The following is a 16,253-nucleotide window of genomic DNA, read 5'->3' as shown; positions in this document are numbered from 1 at the left end:
TTATTCTTAGTGTGTTCTGTCAACTTCCTGGTTAATGCCAAGATCACTTTCTTGTTTGCTAGGGTTGCCAACCCTCCCAGTTTGGCCAGGAGTCTCTGGGAATTGGGCTTGATCTCCTGGAGGCTACTGAAACCAATCCGGGAGATTTTAGGTCGCTAAAAGTCCGGCGGCCCAGCAGGACTAAGGCAGGCTCCCTACCTGCCCCGGCTCCATGCTGCTCCCGGAAGTGGCGATATGTCCGGCAGCAGCTCCTAGAAGGAGGTGCAGCCAGGGAGTCTCTGTGCGCTGCTCCCACCCCGAGCGCCAACCATAGGCGCCAACTTCTCCTTTCACATTTTAAAAATAATAAACATGGAAATATAAACTTTGCTGCAGTCACCTTCTCTCTACTTCTCTGCCGGGCTCTTTCACAGGGGCGTACTGTTGTTGTCCGTGTTGTGCTTTAAACAAGGATCAGAGAGACAGAGTTCCAAGGGGACTTCCCCAGGTGACACCCCAGCAATGCGTTGGTAGTCACTGAAGACCAGCCTCTCCGTGGCAGTAAGTGGCTCTGCCCCATTTGCATGGGGCATGTGAGAGTCCAGCTGGTTGATCAGCTGTGAAAACGTAGGCCTCTTAGAAGCTTTCCACTGCCAGCAACTCCTCATGATACGATACCTGTCATTAGTAATAGATACAAGTTATATTTATGCACAAGCTTTGCTTGAAGTCAAGAGAACAAACCAAGAAAGAAGCAAAGTCCCATGGTGTATGTCTCTGCATTGAACTCAACACGTAGTGATAATAGCTTAGCTCTCGCATACTTAAATTGGCTGCTAGTCTCTGTAGCCAGTAGAGACCTTGGAGATTTAAAGGTACAAGTTAAATTCCACATGGTGGGTGACTGAGCTGTGTTCAGATGGATTCAGGGCACTTGGCAGGTCATGTTGCCTTTTGGATTCAGTTTGGTTCAGGAAAGTAGTTAGTAGCTGGGAGGCCTTTGGGCAATGGTGCCCTAAACTGTATTGATGATTATTTTCAGGGATGGTGGTTTAAAGAGGCTGGAGAACAGTGCATCCAATCCCAGTGATCCCTCCCTCGCTTGCAGGTAGGGCACCTTCTCACTGGCAAGTGGGGGATTTTGTTCTGTTGAGTGCCAACAGTTCTTGAGAGCACTGATGGCTCTCACTTGGTCTGGGAGAAGGCGAGAGAGAGATGGCGGTGAGAGCGAGTGAAGGAGCAACCTTCTGACTTACCAGACCCCCACAAGCCACTGCTGGCATTGAAAGCTGCCTTCCCCTTCCCCCTGCCCAGGTTAGATCTCTGCCAGTACACAGCATGGGGCTGAGCGTCTCAATCAATGGCTGTGCCTGGGGTAACTCTTCTGCCTTGAGTGTCAGCCTCTGGCAAATAGGTCTGGTCAATTGTCCAGGCCCCACCATCCAGGAGACTGGCAATGAGATGCCCAGTGTCTCTCATAAGCTGCAGGTGGCCAGTTCAAACCCTGCTGAGGTGGGAAGTTGTGCCCCTGCATGAAATGGGTTGAGTCTCAGTTCCCAGTGGGCATGTGCCCCTATCCCAGAAACCACCACAAGGATGGGGCCCACGTCTGCACTGTCAGTGCAGAAGGCGCCATAGAGAGCGGGTCCCATTCTCACACTTGGGAGTGGTCCCTCCAGCTGAGGGCAGCCTGGGGAACGCTCGTACTGCTTCTGCCCCAGGAATTGATTCAGGACTTCAGCTTCAAAATAATGAGCAAGGGGAAAACGGAGGCATGCAACACTTAGCTCTGGAGCTGATAAAAGAGCTTGGCGAGAGCGGGAAGGGCCATGCTAACAGAATGTCCATTAAAAACAATCAAGCCATGGCACTGCTTCGGGTTAGGGGCCAACGGTTTCAAGCATCGCTGGAGCAATCACATATGGTAGCTTAGCCCCATGTAGTGAAAAGGCTTGTTGCCATGAAACCTGCATGTTGTGAAATATACCAAGCTCAGGCTGACCTGAGAGTAGTGTAAAGAGGTAAGGACGAGTAGTGGGAGGACACATAGGAACAGTCTCACTGGGTCAGACCAACGGTCCATCTAGCCCAGCATCCTGTCTTCTGACAGTGGCCAGGGCAATTTTGAACGATCCATCCCCTGTCATCCAGTCACAGCTGTGGGCATCTGGAGGGTTAGGGACCCCTAGAGCATGGGGTTGTGTCCCTGACCATCTTGGCTACTAGCCATTAATGGACCTATCCTCCAGGAACTTATCTAGCTCTTTTTTGAATTCAGTTATGCTTTTGGCCTTCACAGTGTCCCCTGGCAATGAGTTCCACAGGTTGACTGTGCACTGTGGGAAGAATTTTTGGTTGTTTTAAATCTGCTGACTATTAATTTTTTGGATGACCCCTAGTTCTTCTGTTATGTGACGGGATAAATAACACTTCCTTTTCACAAAAAGAAGAACAGGAGTACTTGTAGCACCTTAGAGACTAACAAATTTATTAGAGCATAAGCTTTCGTGGACTACAGCCCACTTCTTCGGATGCATATAGAATGGAACATATATTGAGGAGATATATATACACACATACGTTTTTTCATGAGGTTGATGGATTTCCACTCCATACGGCTAAATGCAGTGCCTTGCATAATGACAGGTTTCAGAGTAGCAGCCATGTTAGTCTGTATCCGCATATATATATATGTATATATATCTCCTCAATATATGTTCCATTCTTAATGCATCCGAAGAAGTGGGCTGTAGTCCACGAAAGCTTATGCTCTAATAAATTTGTTAGTCTCTAAGGTGCCACAAGTACTCCTGTTCTTCTTTTTGCGGATACAGACTAACACGGCTGTTACTCTGAAACTTCCTTTTCACTTTCTTCACACCGTTCATGATTTTATAGCCCTCTATCATATCCCCCCTTAGTCATCTCTTTTCTAAGATGAACAGTGCCAGTGTTTTTAATCTCTTCTCGTATGGAAGCTGTTCCATTCCCCTAATCATTTTTGTAGCCCTTCTCTGTACCTTTTCCAATTCTAATATATATATTTTTTAAGATGACACAACGAGGACTGCACGCAGTATTCAAGGTGTGGGAGTACCATGTATTTATGTAGTGGCATTATACTTTCTGTTTTATTATTTATTCCTTTCGTAATGGTTGCTAACATTCTGTTCTCTTTTTTGACGCTGCTGCACATTGAGCAGATGTTTTTAAAGAACTATCCAGGATGACCTCATGATCTCTTTCTTGGTGATAACTAATTTAGATCCCATCATTTTGTATGTATAGTTGAAATTGTTTTTCCCAGTGCTTTATTAATGTAATTTGTGTTGCTCTGGCACCTTCCACCCACAGATCTCCAGGGACTTTAGGCATCAGGGAGCTTACGGCTCACAGCCCCCACTGGGGTGGGTCAGCCTTATGATGCCCATTTTACACAGGAGGCACAGAGAGGGGAAGGGACAGAAATCACAGCTGCAAACCCAGCCAGGCAGCCCTGGGCTCTAAGCACAAGGCTCCCTTCCACTATCCAGTCAGGTCCCTCCCCTAGTGCTTTTACAGATGGACTCTGCCCCATTGGAATCAATCAGTGTGTTACCATGGAGAGACCTGGGTCTTTACTGAGCAGGGCAGGTTCCGAGTGGCTAGTAAAGGAGCTGAATGGTCAGCCCAGAGCACACTTATAGCTAAGGCCTCACGGTTAGAAGGTGCTGTGGTTGGATATTCTGTGGGGGTTACAAGTCACTTACAGATTGCTACCACACTGCTGTGGCTTCTGCATGCGGTGCTGACGCTGTAGCCAGGATAACACTTCAGAGGGCAGCAGGGTCGGGTAAGGGGGAGCACCTGGGGAAGGAGAATAAGGAGCCATCAGCAGATCAGACCCCGAGTCTGCCAAGGAATTAAAGGGACCATGTTGTTAGCTGGCCTGAGGACCAAAGGGAAGGGAATGTGTCCCCTGTCCTGGGTTACGGTGGGCTGGCTTGGACAGGTTAGAGGAGCCCTACTTGGTGACAACAGCTCCTAGGGGATGCAGCAGGCAGCCAGGGATTAGCTGGTATGTCTTCTCCATGCTGAACTGGAGGGATAAAGGAGGCAGGCTCACACACCTGCTCTGTGCTCCCCTCCCACTTGGAGGAGGGCAGGGGCTAGCCATTGGTGAAGGGCCTGAAGCCCGTCACACCCATTAACTAGCCCAGGCCCTACTGCTCCTGAGTCCCCAGAGAACGTCGGGTGTGCTCAGGCTACCTCCACCTGTGTGCGGGGAGGCACAGAGCCCAAGGTGTTACAAACTCTCCCTCTGCAGTGCGGGGGCTGGAGGCTCAGGGTGCCTTTTCACTGTGGCTGTGACAAAGGACAAGTCAGAAATCTCCTGCCTCACACACTGGTGTGTCATCAACCTCCCCACTACCCATTTGGAGCAGGGACCAGTCACTTTTACATGCTTCCTGCAGTGGTGTGTTTACCTCACTCCCCTCTAAGATGTTGGCCCTTGCTGACATTTCAAGAGGGAGCAGAGGCGCAGACAGTTTAGTGAAGTCAGAGGCAGAGCCAGGGAGAAACCCCGCCTAGTGATGTGCTGTAACCCCTAGGCCACACTCCCCACTGCCTGAATGCTGACGGTTTGATTGCATCATCACATTTGCAAAGGTTACAAACCAATATTTTTTCAGGAGGGCAGTGCTGTCTACTGGTTAGGGCACAGGGCGGGGAGATGCAGGGTCTGGGTACTGTTCCAATACACTTCACACCTGTCTCTCGGTTTTCCCACCTCTAAATTAGGAATGACACTTCCCTTTGCAAGGTGCTTTGGGATCCTCTGAAGGGGCTAGAGAAGTGCTAAACATGTTCTCAAGCAATTTCTTAGGGAATCAGTTTTGGCATTTGGGGCATGACGGTTTGATTTGTACACAAGTCACTCAAAATTTAGGGGACTGGACGCAGGCCACCTTCCCAGAGCTGGGCTGCTTCTCTTCCAGATGGTCAGTGCAGTGGAGAGGAAATGCGGACGTGCCAGTGGTGTGATGGGATCTCTCCTTGAACAGTTATTGATCAATTCAGTTACAAGAACAAAGACGAGGGAGATGAGAGCAGTTACCGAGTGTGATCATTTCATACAGCAGAATCCCAAACGACCATCTGGGGAGAAAACATGAGTGAGACAAAGTCAAAACAGCTCCTCTCATGCATTTAAAAACCCGAGTTTGTTCCAACAGCCTCCTCCTTTCCACATCTTATATCTATGGCTCCTTAACCGCACCTGTGCTCCTACGCATCCCTCCGTCCCGGCAGGAGTCATGTGGCTGCCACTTAGATGGATGGCACTGGCCCTTGAAAGAGGCCTACCCCTGAGAGGGAACCCAGGTGTCCTGCGTCAGGGGCTCTGTTATTTTGCCTAACTAAGATGGTTGAGTGGCCTGACCCTGTTGCATCACTGAGTGCAATCACGAGAGATGCATGAAGACTGTGGGGTGGAAATAGTGACTGTTCTGCAAACACCAGTTTCTGTCTGAGGTTCAAGTGCTGGGATATCATCGGCTGAGAGTGGCTACACTAGAGAACTACAGCAGTGCAGCTGCATCGGTACAGCAGTGCCGCTGTAAGCTCTCTAGTATAGCCATAGCCTCAGAAGACCTGAGTTTTCATCCCCAGCCCTGCCACTGGCCTGCTGGGTGACCTGGGGCCAGTCACTTCCCCTCTCCGTTTCTCTGCTTGCCCTTTGTCTTCTACATTTAGACTCAGATTTCAGGGCAGTGACTGTCTCTTTTCATATGTTTATGCAGCACCCAGCACAATGGGGCCCTGAGCTCAGCTGCCACTGTAACACAACTGACTGGTTCCAAAGCTCCAGCATCCACACAGGATACTCTGGCCTTTGCTGGTTGCTGCTTTTTGTCCAATATTTCTGAATAGCGAATAGATTAGCTGACAATCCCTGGGTTCCTGACAGTGCCAGGCTGCATTCAGCAAATACTATTCCCCCATCTCTGGAGAGTGCTCTGCCTCCCAGTGAGGAGTCCACAAGACCTTGCTGTGTGGGGCTGGGAATCAACCTTGATTCTGACCCACGTGTGGCTGGCTCCAAACTCTATGTTCTCAAGCACAGTGACTGCATTCTGCACTGGGTGTTGCGCCAGGCATTCTCAAAGGCTACAGATCAAGTTATATGCTATTAGGCTGCCTGATGTGCCAGTCCACCAGTGTTGGACCTCTGGTCCATTGACACCCCATTAAAGCCCCTTAGCTTTGCTCACCCTCTCTCCAGTGAAGCCTCCTGACCTAGACAGCCCACTCCAGAGCCTGGCCAATCAAGTTTTACTGTTTCAGTTGATTACAGGGATGGTGATGAGTTCAAGCCTTTTTACAGCACTCGGTGAGAATGGGCTATGCTGTGACCAGCCACACACAAATATATCAACCTCCCGTGGGTTTCTTGGTCACCCTGCTTCCCCTCGCCCTGGAACGTCCCCTTATTTTAGATAATGCAATAACTCTTATTCAGACTGGAAATAAAGTGTAGCATTTTAACTGTGAGGGTAATCAACCACTGGAACAGTTCCTCAAGGGTCGGGGTAGATTCTGCATCCCTGTCCATTTTTAACTCAAGATTGGATGTGTTTCTAGAAGATCTGCTCTGGGAATTATTTGGGGGCAGGTCTCTCAGCGGTGCTGTACAGGAGGTTGGATTAGATGATTGCAATGGCCCCTTCTGGCCTTGGAATCTATGCATCGTAAGTTGGATTCCATTTTCTTGGCAGTTCCTTGTCCCTTCATTTTAATCCCCTCTTCTCTGACCAGGCTTTCTTCTCCACAGCACTTTATCCAATAACCTTCAGCCTCCCAGGAGGAGACCTGCGTGACCCCTTTGAGGGAAGTCTCCCTGCCTGTCACACCCTCTCTGCTAGCAATGGAGCTGGCATAGGCAGAGGCGCCTATGCCACCAGGTGCCTAACCCTGCTCAGAGCAAGTCTAAGCAGTGCAGTGACACAAATGCTGGTGTCTTCTCTGCATTTACTCCCTGTGAAGCTGCAATGAAGGGAGATGGCCCCACAGCCTGGTGCAGACACAGTCACAGTGCCATGGCTAGAGTGCAGGAAAGCTAGCAAGCAGGTCTGTTTACACCACCCTACCTCCCCACTGTCTCCAGGATCGCTCAGCAAGTCCTCCAGAGGAGCCTAGCTGCATCTAACTTCAGTCTCCTCTGTGCTAAAAATTTCCTGATCAAACCTCTCCGCTCCTTCCACAGCAGTCAAGGCACTTTAGGTCACAATTATTTGAAATCCTCACTCAGTCCATATCCAGTGACTCAGTGCACTAGAATGGCTTTTGAGCAAGGCAAGCACTAAGCTCAGTTGAACTTTGCCAGTAAACTACCCACCAAAGGCAACAGGCTTGCGCTAGTGAAATATGGCTGATAAAACTCCATCACCACAAATCCTTTACTCAGTGCTGGCTTATCTCTCATAGCACTGCACTTCATTAGTGACAAAACCCTCAAAGTGATTACTTTCCAGTGCACCTTTATTTGATCAAAAACACGTGGTATGTTTAGTCTGGAGAAAAGAAGACTGGGGGAGGGGGGAAGCAACTGATAACAGCCTTCAAATATGGTAAGGGCTGTTTATAAAGAGGACAGTGATCTGTTGTTCTCCATGTCCACTGAAGGCAGGACAGGAAGCAATGGGCTTAATCTGTAACAAGGGGGACTTAGGTCAGATATTAGGGAAAACTTTTACTATAAGGACGGGTAAGCTCTGGAACAGGCTTCCAAGGGAGGCTGTGGAAGCTCCATCATTGGAGCTTTTTAAGAACATGTTGAACAAACACATGTCAGGGATGGTCTAGGTCAGAGGTCGGCAACCTTTCAGAAGTGCTGTGCCAAGTCTTCATTTATTCACTCTAATTTAAGATCACGTGCCAGTGATACATTTTAACGTTTTTAGAAGGTCTCTTTCTATAAGTCTATAATATATAACTAAACTTTTGTTATATGTAAAATAAATAAGGATTTTAAAATGCTTAACCTTTGCTAGTTCCAGTTCATGTTTCCTTTCTTTTTCTCTCTCCTCCATCTCTTTCTCTTTCAGCTCCATAGTTCTCTTGTGAGCCTCCTCTTTGGCTTTTTCCAGCTCCATCTCTCTTTCATGGGCCTCCTTTTTGGCTTTTTCTTCTCTTTCTTTTAGCTCCATCTCTCTCTTGTGGGCCCCCTCTTTGGCTTTCTCCTCTCTGTCTCTCAGCTCTATCTCTCTCTTGTGGGCCTCCTCTTTGGCTTTTTCTTCTTTGGTAGTAATTTTCCTGTTTTCTTATGCTGGGTCACCCCCTTTGCAGTTGACTGAAACTGGGAAGCTCTCAGCTCTGGCTGCTGCTGAGTTAACAGAAACTTTCTAACTAGCTACTCCCGAGGATGTAAAAAGAAAAAAAAACAATTCAGCTTGTAAATTCCCTTTAGCTTTGTTTGCTCATTTGAACACTTCTCTTAACAAAGGACCTGTTAAAAAAACTTAACACCTCTGCCTTCAGGCAAGGAGAGATAAGATATGCATCTATCTACTTCCAGCTCGGCTTTCCAAGCAGCTAGAAGGAAAAAAAAATCTCACTGGCTTTTGGGTTTAAAATGATCCCACCTCTGCCACCATGTCAGGGCTGGATCCCCACTTTGAACTTTAGGGTACAAATGTAGGGGCCTGCATGAAAACTTCTAAGCTTAACTACCAGCTTAGCTCTGGTTCGGCTGCCACCATTTCAATGGATTCCCTCCCTGGGAAGCCTTGAAAAACCTTCACCCATTCCCTGGTGAAAACAAATCCAAACCCCTTGGATTTAAAACAAGGGGAAATTAACCATTCCCCTCCTTCCTCCCACCAACTCCTGGTGAATCAGTTCCAACCCCCCCTGGGATCTACAACAGGGAGAAATTAACCATCCCCCCTCCTTCCTCCCACCAACTCCTGGTGAATCAAGATCCAAAACCCCTTTGGATCTAAAACAAGGAAAAATCAATCAGGTTCTTAAAAAGAAGGTTTTTAATTAAAGAAAAAGGTAAAAATCATCTCTGTAAAATCAGTATGGAAATTAACCTTACAGGGTAATCAAACTTAAAGAACTCAGAGGACTCCCCTCTAGTCTCAGGTTCAAAGTACAGCAAACAAAGATAAACACTCTAGTAAAAGGTACATTTACAAGTTGAGAAAAACAAAGGAAAACTAACACGCCTTGCCTGGCTATTTACTTACAAGTTTGAAATAGGAGAGACTTGTTTAGAAAGATGTGGAGAACCTGTATTGATGTCTGGTCCCTCTCAGTCCCGAGAACGTACACACTCCCAAACAAAGAACACAAACAACAGCCTTCCCCCCCTCCCAAGATTTGAAAGTATCTTGTCCCCTTATTGGTCCTTTAGGTCAGATGCCAGCCAGGTTACCTGAGCTTCTTAACCCTTTACAGGGAAAAGGATTTTGGAGTCTCTGGCCAGGAGGGGTTTTATAGTACTGTACACAGGACAGCTATTACCCTTCCCTTTATAGTTATGACACGTGCCAGTGATACATTTTAATGTTTTTAGAAGGTCTCTTTCTATAAGTCTATAATATATAACTAAACTATTGTTATATGTAAAATAAATAAGGATTTTAAAATGTTTAAGAAGCTTCATTTAAAATTAAATTAAAATGCAGAGCCCCCCGGACCGGTGGCCAGGACCTGGGCAGTGAGAGTACCACTGAAAATCAGCTCGCATGACGCCTTCGGCACGTGTGCCATAGGTTGCCTACCCCTGGTCTAGGTTTACTTGGTTCTGCCTCAGTGCAGAGGGGTGGACTTGACCCCTGGAGGTCCCTTCCAGCCCCACATTTGTAAGATTCTAAGGTTCTGTCCATGACTCCTTTCACATAAGAGGTCCATTTGCGTTAGCAAAAGGCAACCTTCTCGTGACAGACAGTAAATTAACCTAATGCAAACTAGAGACTCTAAACAGTAACAAGAGAGTATCTGCCATTGCCAGAAGGTTTAGCAGGTTCTAAAGGGTCACATGATTTTTACCAGGGTAGATTTCTGGGCAGACAGTGCTAAACATTCCTTGGGGACAGCCATTTGAATTGGTTTGAAATTCTCTTTGCCCGGGTTCATGCTCCCTTTGTATTAGCTCTCCAGGGTTAGTCTAGAGGATGTGTCTTTCTGGCAAGGACAGGGAATTTAAAGCAAATATTGCAGAACATTTTCATAGAGTCATTCATAGATTTTGTTAAGCCAAAAGGGACCAGTTGGTCATCCAGTCTGACTTACTGTCCAATAGGCCAGAGATGACAGTTAACCCTGTATTGAGCCCAATAACTCGTGTTTTACTAAAGCAGATCTTATAGAAAGGCATCCAGTCATGATCTGAAGACACCAAGAGATGGAAAATCCACCACTTCCCTGGGTCATTGGTTCCAATGGTCAATCACTGTTAAACATTTGTGCCTTCATTCTAATTTGCATTTGTCTGGCTTTAACTTCCAGCCATTGATTCTTGTTCTGCTTGTGCTTGCTAGATCGAAGTGCCCTTTAGTCCCAATCCCTGGTATTTCTCCCCAAGAAGGTACTTATATCCTGTAATTAAATCACACCTTGACCTTTCTGAGAAGCTAAACAGATTGAGCTCCTTAAGTACTCACTGTAAGGAATTTTCTCCATCCCTGGAATCGTTTGTGTGGCCCTTCTCCAATTTTACCAATATCCTTTTTAAATTGTGGACTCCAGAACTGGGCACAGTATTCCATCAGTCTCACCAATGCCATACATAGAGGTAATATCACTTCCCTACTCTTACTCCCTACCAAGATCCCATTCGCCTGTTTTGCCCCAATGTTGCACCAGGAGCTTATGTTCAGTTGTTTGTCCACTCTGCCCCCTAAATCCTTTCGGAGTCCCTGCTTTCCAGGATACAGTCCCCCATTCTGTTGGTCTGGCCTGCATCCCTTGGTCCTAGATGTATAACTCTGCATTTGGCTGTATTAAAACATACTTTGTATGAATGGGCCCAGCCTACCAAGTGATCCAGATCACTCTGTGTGGCTGCCCCGTCATTATTTACCCCTCCATTGATCTTTGCTGATAAAAAGATTGTCATTCGCACATTTTATATTTACTTCCAGATCATTGATGAAAATACTGAATAGCATCAGACCTAGAACTGATCCCTGCAGAACCCCACTAGAAATACCCTCCATTCAGCGGTGGCTCCAGGCACCAATGCTCCAAGCGCGTGCCTGGGGCAGCAAGCCACAGGGGGCACCCTGCCGGTCCCTGCGAGGGCGGCAGTCAGGCAGCCTTCGGCGGCATGCCTGCGGGAGGTCTGCCGGTTCCGGGGCTTTGGTGTATCCGCTGCCGAATTGCCGCCGAATCCGCAGGACCGGGGACCTCCTGCAGGCAAGCCACCGAAGGCAGCCTGCCTGCCTTGCTTGGGGCGGCAAAAAAGCTAGAGCCGCTCCTGCCCCCATTTGATAACTATTTCCCATGGACAACTGCCTTTTGGGATCTATCAGTTAGCCTGTTCTTAATCTAACATGTCCTTCACTGATACTGTCTAGTGCTAATTTGTGGAAGGTCTGAATTCAGAATTGTGAGCATTGCCATAGAGTTACGCTTATCCAGTCAGGGAGTGGAATCCTAGTACATGACACCTCTGTGTCCAATAAGAGTGCTCAATTTTGAATACTTGCAACATGTGGTTTGCAAACACTGTACAGGTCGAGAATTAGCATTTGGGGAGTCGCTCTGAACTGATGATCAGTTATCAATGTCGCTCTTTCTGCAGCCAGTTTAAAGACAGAAATAGAGGCTTGAGACCCTGTCTGCTTCAGCTCTGCCTGGGCTGTGGGGTCCCTCTTTCCCTTGCTTGTGAAGCCATGTGGTGAGCTACACAGGCTCTGGGAAAAGGTGATTCAGGTAGAAGGCAGTAGCAGAGAAATGAGCCCAAAGATTTGAAATGGGACTGGGATAGGAGGAGCTGAGAGCCCTGTTAGTGGAGCTGTGATAACTGGGCCTACAAATTTATTCTAATTGTGAGCTCAACTGCAAAAAGTATGTGCAAGTTCCTAAGATGTCATGATAACTGATACCAACAAATGTTGATGGGAGAAGGTGCAAAAGGGAGACAGACTGAATTAGTCCAAACAAAAAGGCCGACTAGTATAACTCAAGGACAGTGTTAAGACCATGCCTGGTAAACAAGAAAATGTGATCCGGAAATTAGGATATTAGGCCTAATTGGTGGACAAAATAATGAGGGGATGGGCTATTCCACCCACCACTCCCTTTATGGGTCCTAAAAGAAAGAGATTTGGGCGGGGAGAAGGAAATACGGAAGAATAGACAGTTTGCTGAAGCAAGCTTCACCATCATGGCTGGCACCCCACCATCTCCCTGGACACTGGTTCTTCTTTGTCCTAATCCAGAGGGATGTCCTGACCAGACAGGGCCAGAGAGAGGGACCCAGATGATACCTCCACCTCTACCAGTTGAATCCCAACCACCACCTGAGATGAAACGGGATCAGACTTTAACAGCAAAACAGCCCAGCACATCTCAGCTAACTTCTTCTCTTCTCCCCAAAGACAGTTATCCCCAGCTTTGCTACCATCTCAGAGACTGTCAGACAAGGTGGTTTTCCTTCTAAAACTCTCCAGATAAGGGGGAAGGGAACAATGGATGTTGTTAAAATGAAAGCCTTATTTAATACTTTATATTTCAGATGCTTTAACTCTTTTTCCTTCGCCCCTTTGTCTTTACTAAAGGTTAAAGGCTGTTTAATTATGTTTGCCATGGTCCTAAGCAGGCTGAGGTCTCTTTCTACCAAACCTTGTTTAACACTGTCTAAAGTTGGACAGTCACTGGATTATGTTAACATCTTTGAGCCCCTATATTCCATCTAAATGAATACAGCAGTGCTCTGTGACTGGTAGGTCATTGGGACGGGGGAGGAGCTCGTGACTGAGCAAGGCTCCGAGACCGCCGAGAAGACCTCAGGCAGTCATTATACTTAGTTATGGATGGGATAAACCACTTCTGATGATGTAGAAACTAACATGAGTCTTGGCCTCAAACCCACATGTCATTTCCATGCACCTCTGTGCATCCTGTGATGTATGGGATCAGATGCAGGAGAACCAGGTAAATACAATTTTCAGGGTATTTCTACCCTGGTTACAGCAGAGGAATCTCATGAGAAGGGACTGATCAAAATCTCACCTCAGAGAATCAAACCTGTGAACCCTTTGAGGCTCCCCAGCACTAGATGTGTTGTTAGGACACTGAGTGCAGGGAGTGGTGGAGAGAAAAACTTTGCTGTTTGAAACTTCAGGACACCTGCGGTCACCCTATCTGCCTGGGGCATCCTTAGCAAAGTAGGAGGCTCGCAAGCATGGGCGGCGGGTGAACCCAGGCCCCACGCCTTCCACCAGAGGCCCTGCCCACTGGAGCTCCGAGCCCCCCTCCCATGGCCAGAGGAACCCCTGCTGGCTTCAGGGGTGAGGGGGAGCAAGGGTGGGTCTTCAGGGTGGAGCATGGGTGAGGCCATGGCCTGGGTTAGGGGAGGCTTAGCCTCCCCTGGCCTATGATATCTGCTGCCCATGCTCGCGAGGTATAAAACTCACTCTCAAAAGAGCTACCCTTAGGCAGAGTCTGAGCTCATGGTCTAATGATTAATTTTCCAAGAGAAAACACTCGTTGAAACCTTTGCCACATTAAATCCTGTAGAAACAGCTCCTGCAAACGAACATTCTCTCCTCACAGCTAAGTTTGTTCATCACAAGAAGCTTCGTTCCCCTTCTAGTCTTCAGGCTTAACCTAGCTGATAAGAATGAAGCTGTGTTTGGGCCGTATACATCAGTAATCGCAGAGCTGGGGCCTTCTGGCTATTATCAAACCGCCTGCAGAAGAGCAAGGGGCAGCTGTAGGTTTCTACTCTGAAAGGGAGGGGGAATATCAAGAACAGCAAAGGACTGCGGCAGCTAGAAGTGGAGGTCAGGAGTGTAACATTATCTCAGACCTATCTCAGCTTCCCATGCAGGAAGCTCTATCACACCAAACTACTCTTCAAGCACGCTTAGGTGGCAGGTCATTGTTAGAGGGTTCTGTGACAGGGCTTACCCCCATCACCTGCAAGGCAAGGGAAAGAATCCCAGTTCGTCATGCTCTGGTGATTAACCAATTGTCTCCTGGCCTGAGGAGGTGGAGCTGGGCCTTGTAAGTGGACCAAGGGAGCTCAGAGGAGACAGGTCTCTGCCGGAGAGAAGCCCCAGGATAGGGTTTAACAGACAGGAAACAATGGAGAAGAACTCTACAGGCGCAGGTCTGGCCCCTGCAGGGGAGTCCTGAGGCAGAGCCAACAAGGGATCTGCAGCGGAGCCTGAAGGGGGCGGGAGGGTTCTGAGTCTGAAGATTTGTTTGGACTTTCATTACCCTGGAGCAGTTTTGACTTTCATGTGATTTGGCCAGTGGGCCAAGCCAGAGTACCCAGAGGAGGAGCCAGGAGAAGATGCAGGGCTGAGGGAAAGCTCAGTACAGTGCACCACAAACAAGGACCCCAGGAGACCAGAGAGGAGGTGAGGACACACCACTGCAGATTCAAATCTCTGCCAAGAAGAGGGAAAAGTGCTGCTAGGAGCTGGAAGGGGCTTGTGAGATCTCCCTAGATCAGGGATCAGCAACCTTTTGGGCCGGTTTGTTTACCTGCCCCGTCTGCAGGTTCGGCTGATCACAGCTCCCACTGGCTGCGGTTCACTGCTCTGGGCCAATGGGGGCTGTGGGAAGCGGCGGCCAGCACATCCCTCGTCCTGCGCCGCTTCCTGCAGCCCCCATTGGCTTGGAGTGGCGAACCGCGGCCAGTGGGAGCCGTGATCGGCCGAACCTGCCGACGCGGCAGGTAAACAAACCGACCCGGCCCACCAGGGTGTTTACCCTGATGAGCCGCGTGCCAAAAGTTGCCAATCCCTGTCCTAGATGCTAGCACGGGGTGTGCACTCCCCAGTGAGCACTGTTTCTAACATGCTTCTCACAGCACACAGGACTGGAGCTTGGCAGCCCCTCAGGAACCTTCCTGTAAGGCCTTAATCTAGCCCAAGCATCTAGGCTGTTGGTGCCCAGGTTTCCCCTAAGAGCCGGCATGCATTTCCTCGGCTGCCCCTCTGCTATTCCCCAGTCAGCTCTGGAGAACAACTTGGTTTTGGGTGTGCTCTAGCCGGCGTTAATAACTCACACGTCACCCTTGGCTGTGACTGGGTGCTTCAGGATCCTTTCTGGTGGCAGCCACTTGATGGGCACCTCAGCTGCTTTCCTAGATGGCAGCATGCCCCTGCGGTAGACCTCTCCCGCCAGCCCCAGGCCGCAGAGCCGAACTGTCATATCCTGGTGGATCAGGACATTTCGAGCTGCTACGTCACCATGAATCAGCTTCTGGCTCTCTGTCAGATATTCCTGAAATTAGAAGAGCCACGTTTGCAAAGGAGACTTTGGGACTGCGTGAGTAGCAAGTGGTCTGCCACCCCTGGTCTCAGCAGCCACAGTGTTAACTACTGCAACTGCGCTCTCCCGAATGGGGATCCTGCCTGTGATCTAGAATGGCTGAGAGGTTAAGGCGTTGGCCTGCCCATGGGCATGTCTGTGCAAATTCCAGCCCCCTTTCTGGCTGCATTACTTAGCTGAATCCTACATTTGCCTTGTAGGGAAGGGGCTGTAATGCTCCAAGAGATCCCTTCTGTTCTCAGTGTGATCTATGTGCTCTCCCAGCTGGGAACTGAGCTCAGGAACATCCTGTAGGATCAGCTAAATAAGACAACAGCTGTGGCGAGGTTTTGCCCATTGATTGTCCTCCAGGTCTAAGATCACCACAGGAACGAGCCATGCTTTCTTCTCTAAAGATTAATGAATTGACCTTGAAATAAACAAACCAGTGTATTTGCCCCACTCCCCTCCCCTCCATATGCAACACTTACCAGTCCGCGTGCAATTTGGATTGCCATGGTGAACACGCTCTTTTCTGTCAGCTCATAAAGATGCCCCTTAATGGGTAAGTCCTCCTACCAAGTCAAAAGAGGAAGAGACAGTTCACTCAGGCAGCCTCCGCCTCCCCACAAACACTGCCATGTTCTACAACAACTTCCGCTTGGGATCGCAATAATTACATTCTAATCCAATTGAAACTGCAGACAAGACAGGGAAGTCTAAGGATCAGGACCCTTTCAGTTTTAACCCCCCCTCCCCAATTTGAGTGTCAGAATTCCACTTCTCCCCTTTTC

The 16,253-nt window shown here is 48.5% G+C and overlaps 1 protein-coding gene across 1 annotated transcript in view; it reads right to left on the bottom strand.

The window, feature by feature from the left end:
* Positions 1-280: 280 nt before the first annotated feature.
* LOC117868081 (tyrosine-protein kinase STYK1-like) overlaps positions 281-16,253 on the bottom strand; it is a 37,670-nt gene continuing 21,697 nt past the window's right edge. Inside the window, exons 5-9 of the mRNA XM_034753677.1 lie at positions 15,951-16,034; positions 15,215-15,432; positions 5,078-5,118; positions 3,729-3,825; positions 281-657 (exon numbers count right to left, since the gene is read on the bottom strand). Coding sequence (XP_034609568.1) covers positions 408-657; positions 3,729-3,825; positions 5,078-5,118; positions 15,215-15,432; positions 15,951-16,034 — 690 coding nt within the window. The 3' untranslated portion in view covers positions 281-407. The remainder of the gene's footprint in view (positions 658-3,728; positions 3,826-5,077; positions 5,119-15,214; positions 15,433-15,950; positions 16,035-16,253) is intronic.

This window comes from Trachemys scripta, chromosome 19 (genome assembly GCF_013100865.1).
Source record: "Trachemys scripta elegans isolate TJP31775 chromosome 19, CAS_Tse_1.0, whole genome shotgun sequence".
NCBI lineage: Eukaryota > Metazoa > Chordata > Testudines > Emydidae > Trachemys > Trachemys scripta.
The sequence above is the reverse complement of the archived record's forward strand: the minus strand, read 5'-3'. Positions and strand labels throughout refer to the sequence as shown.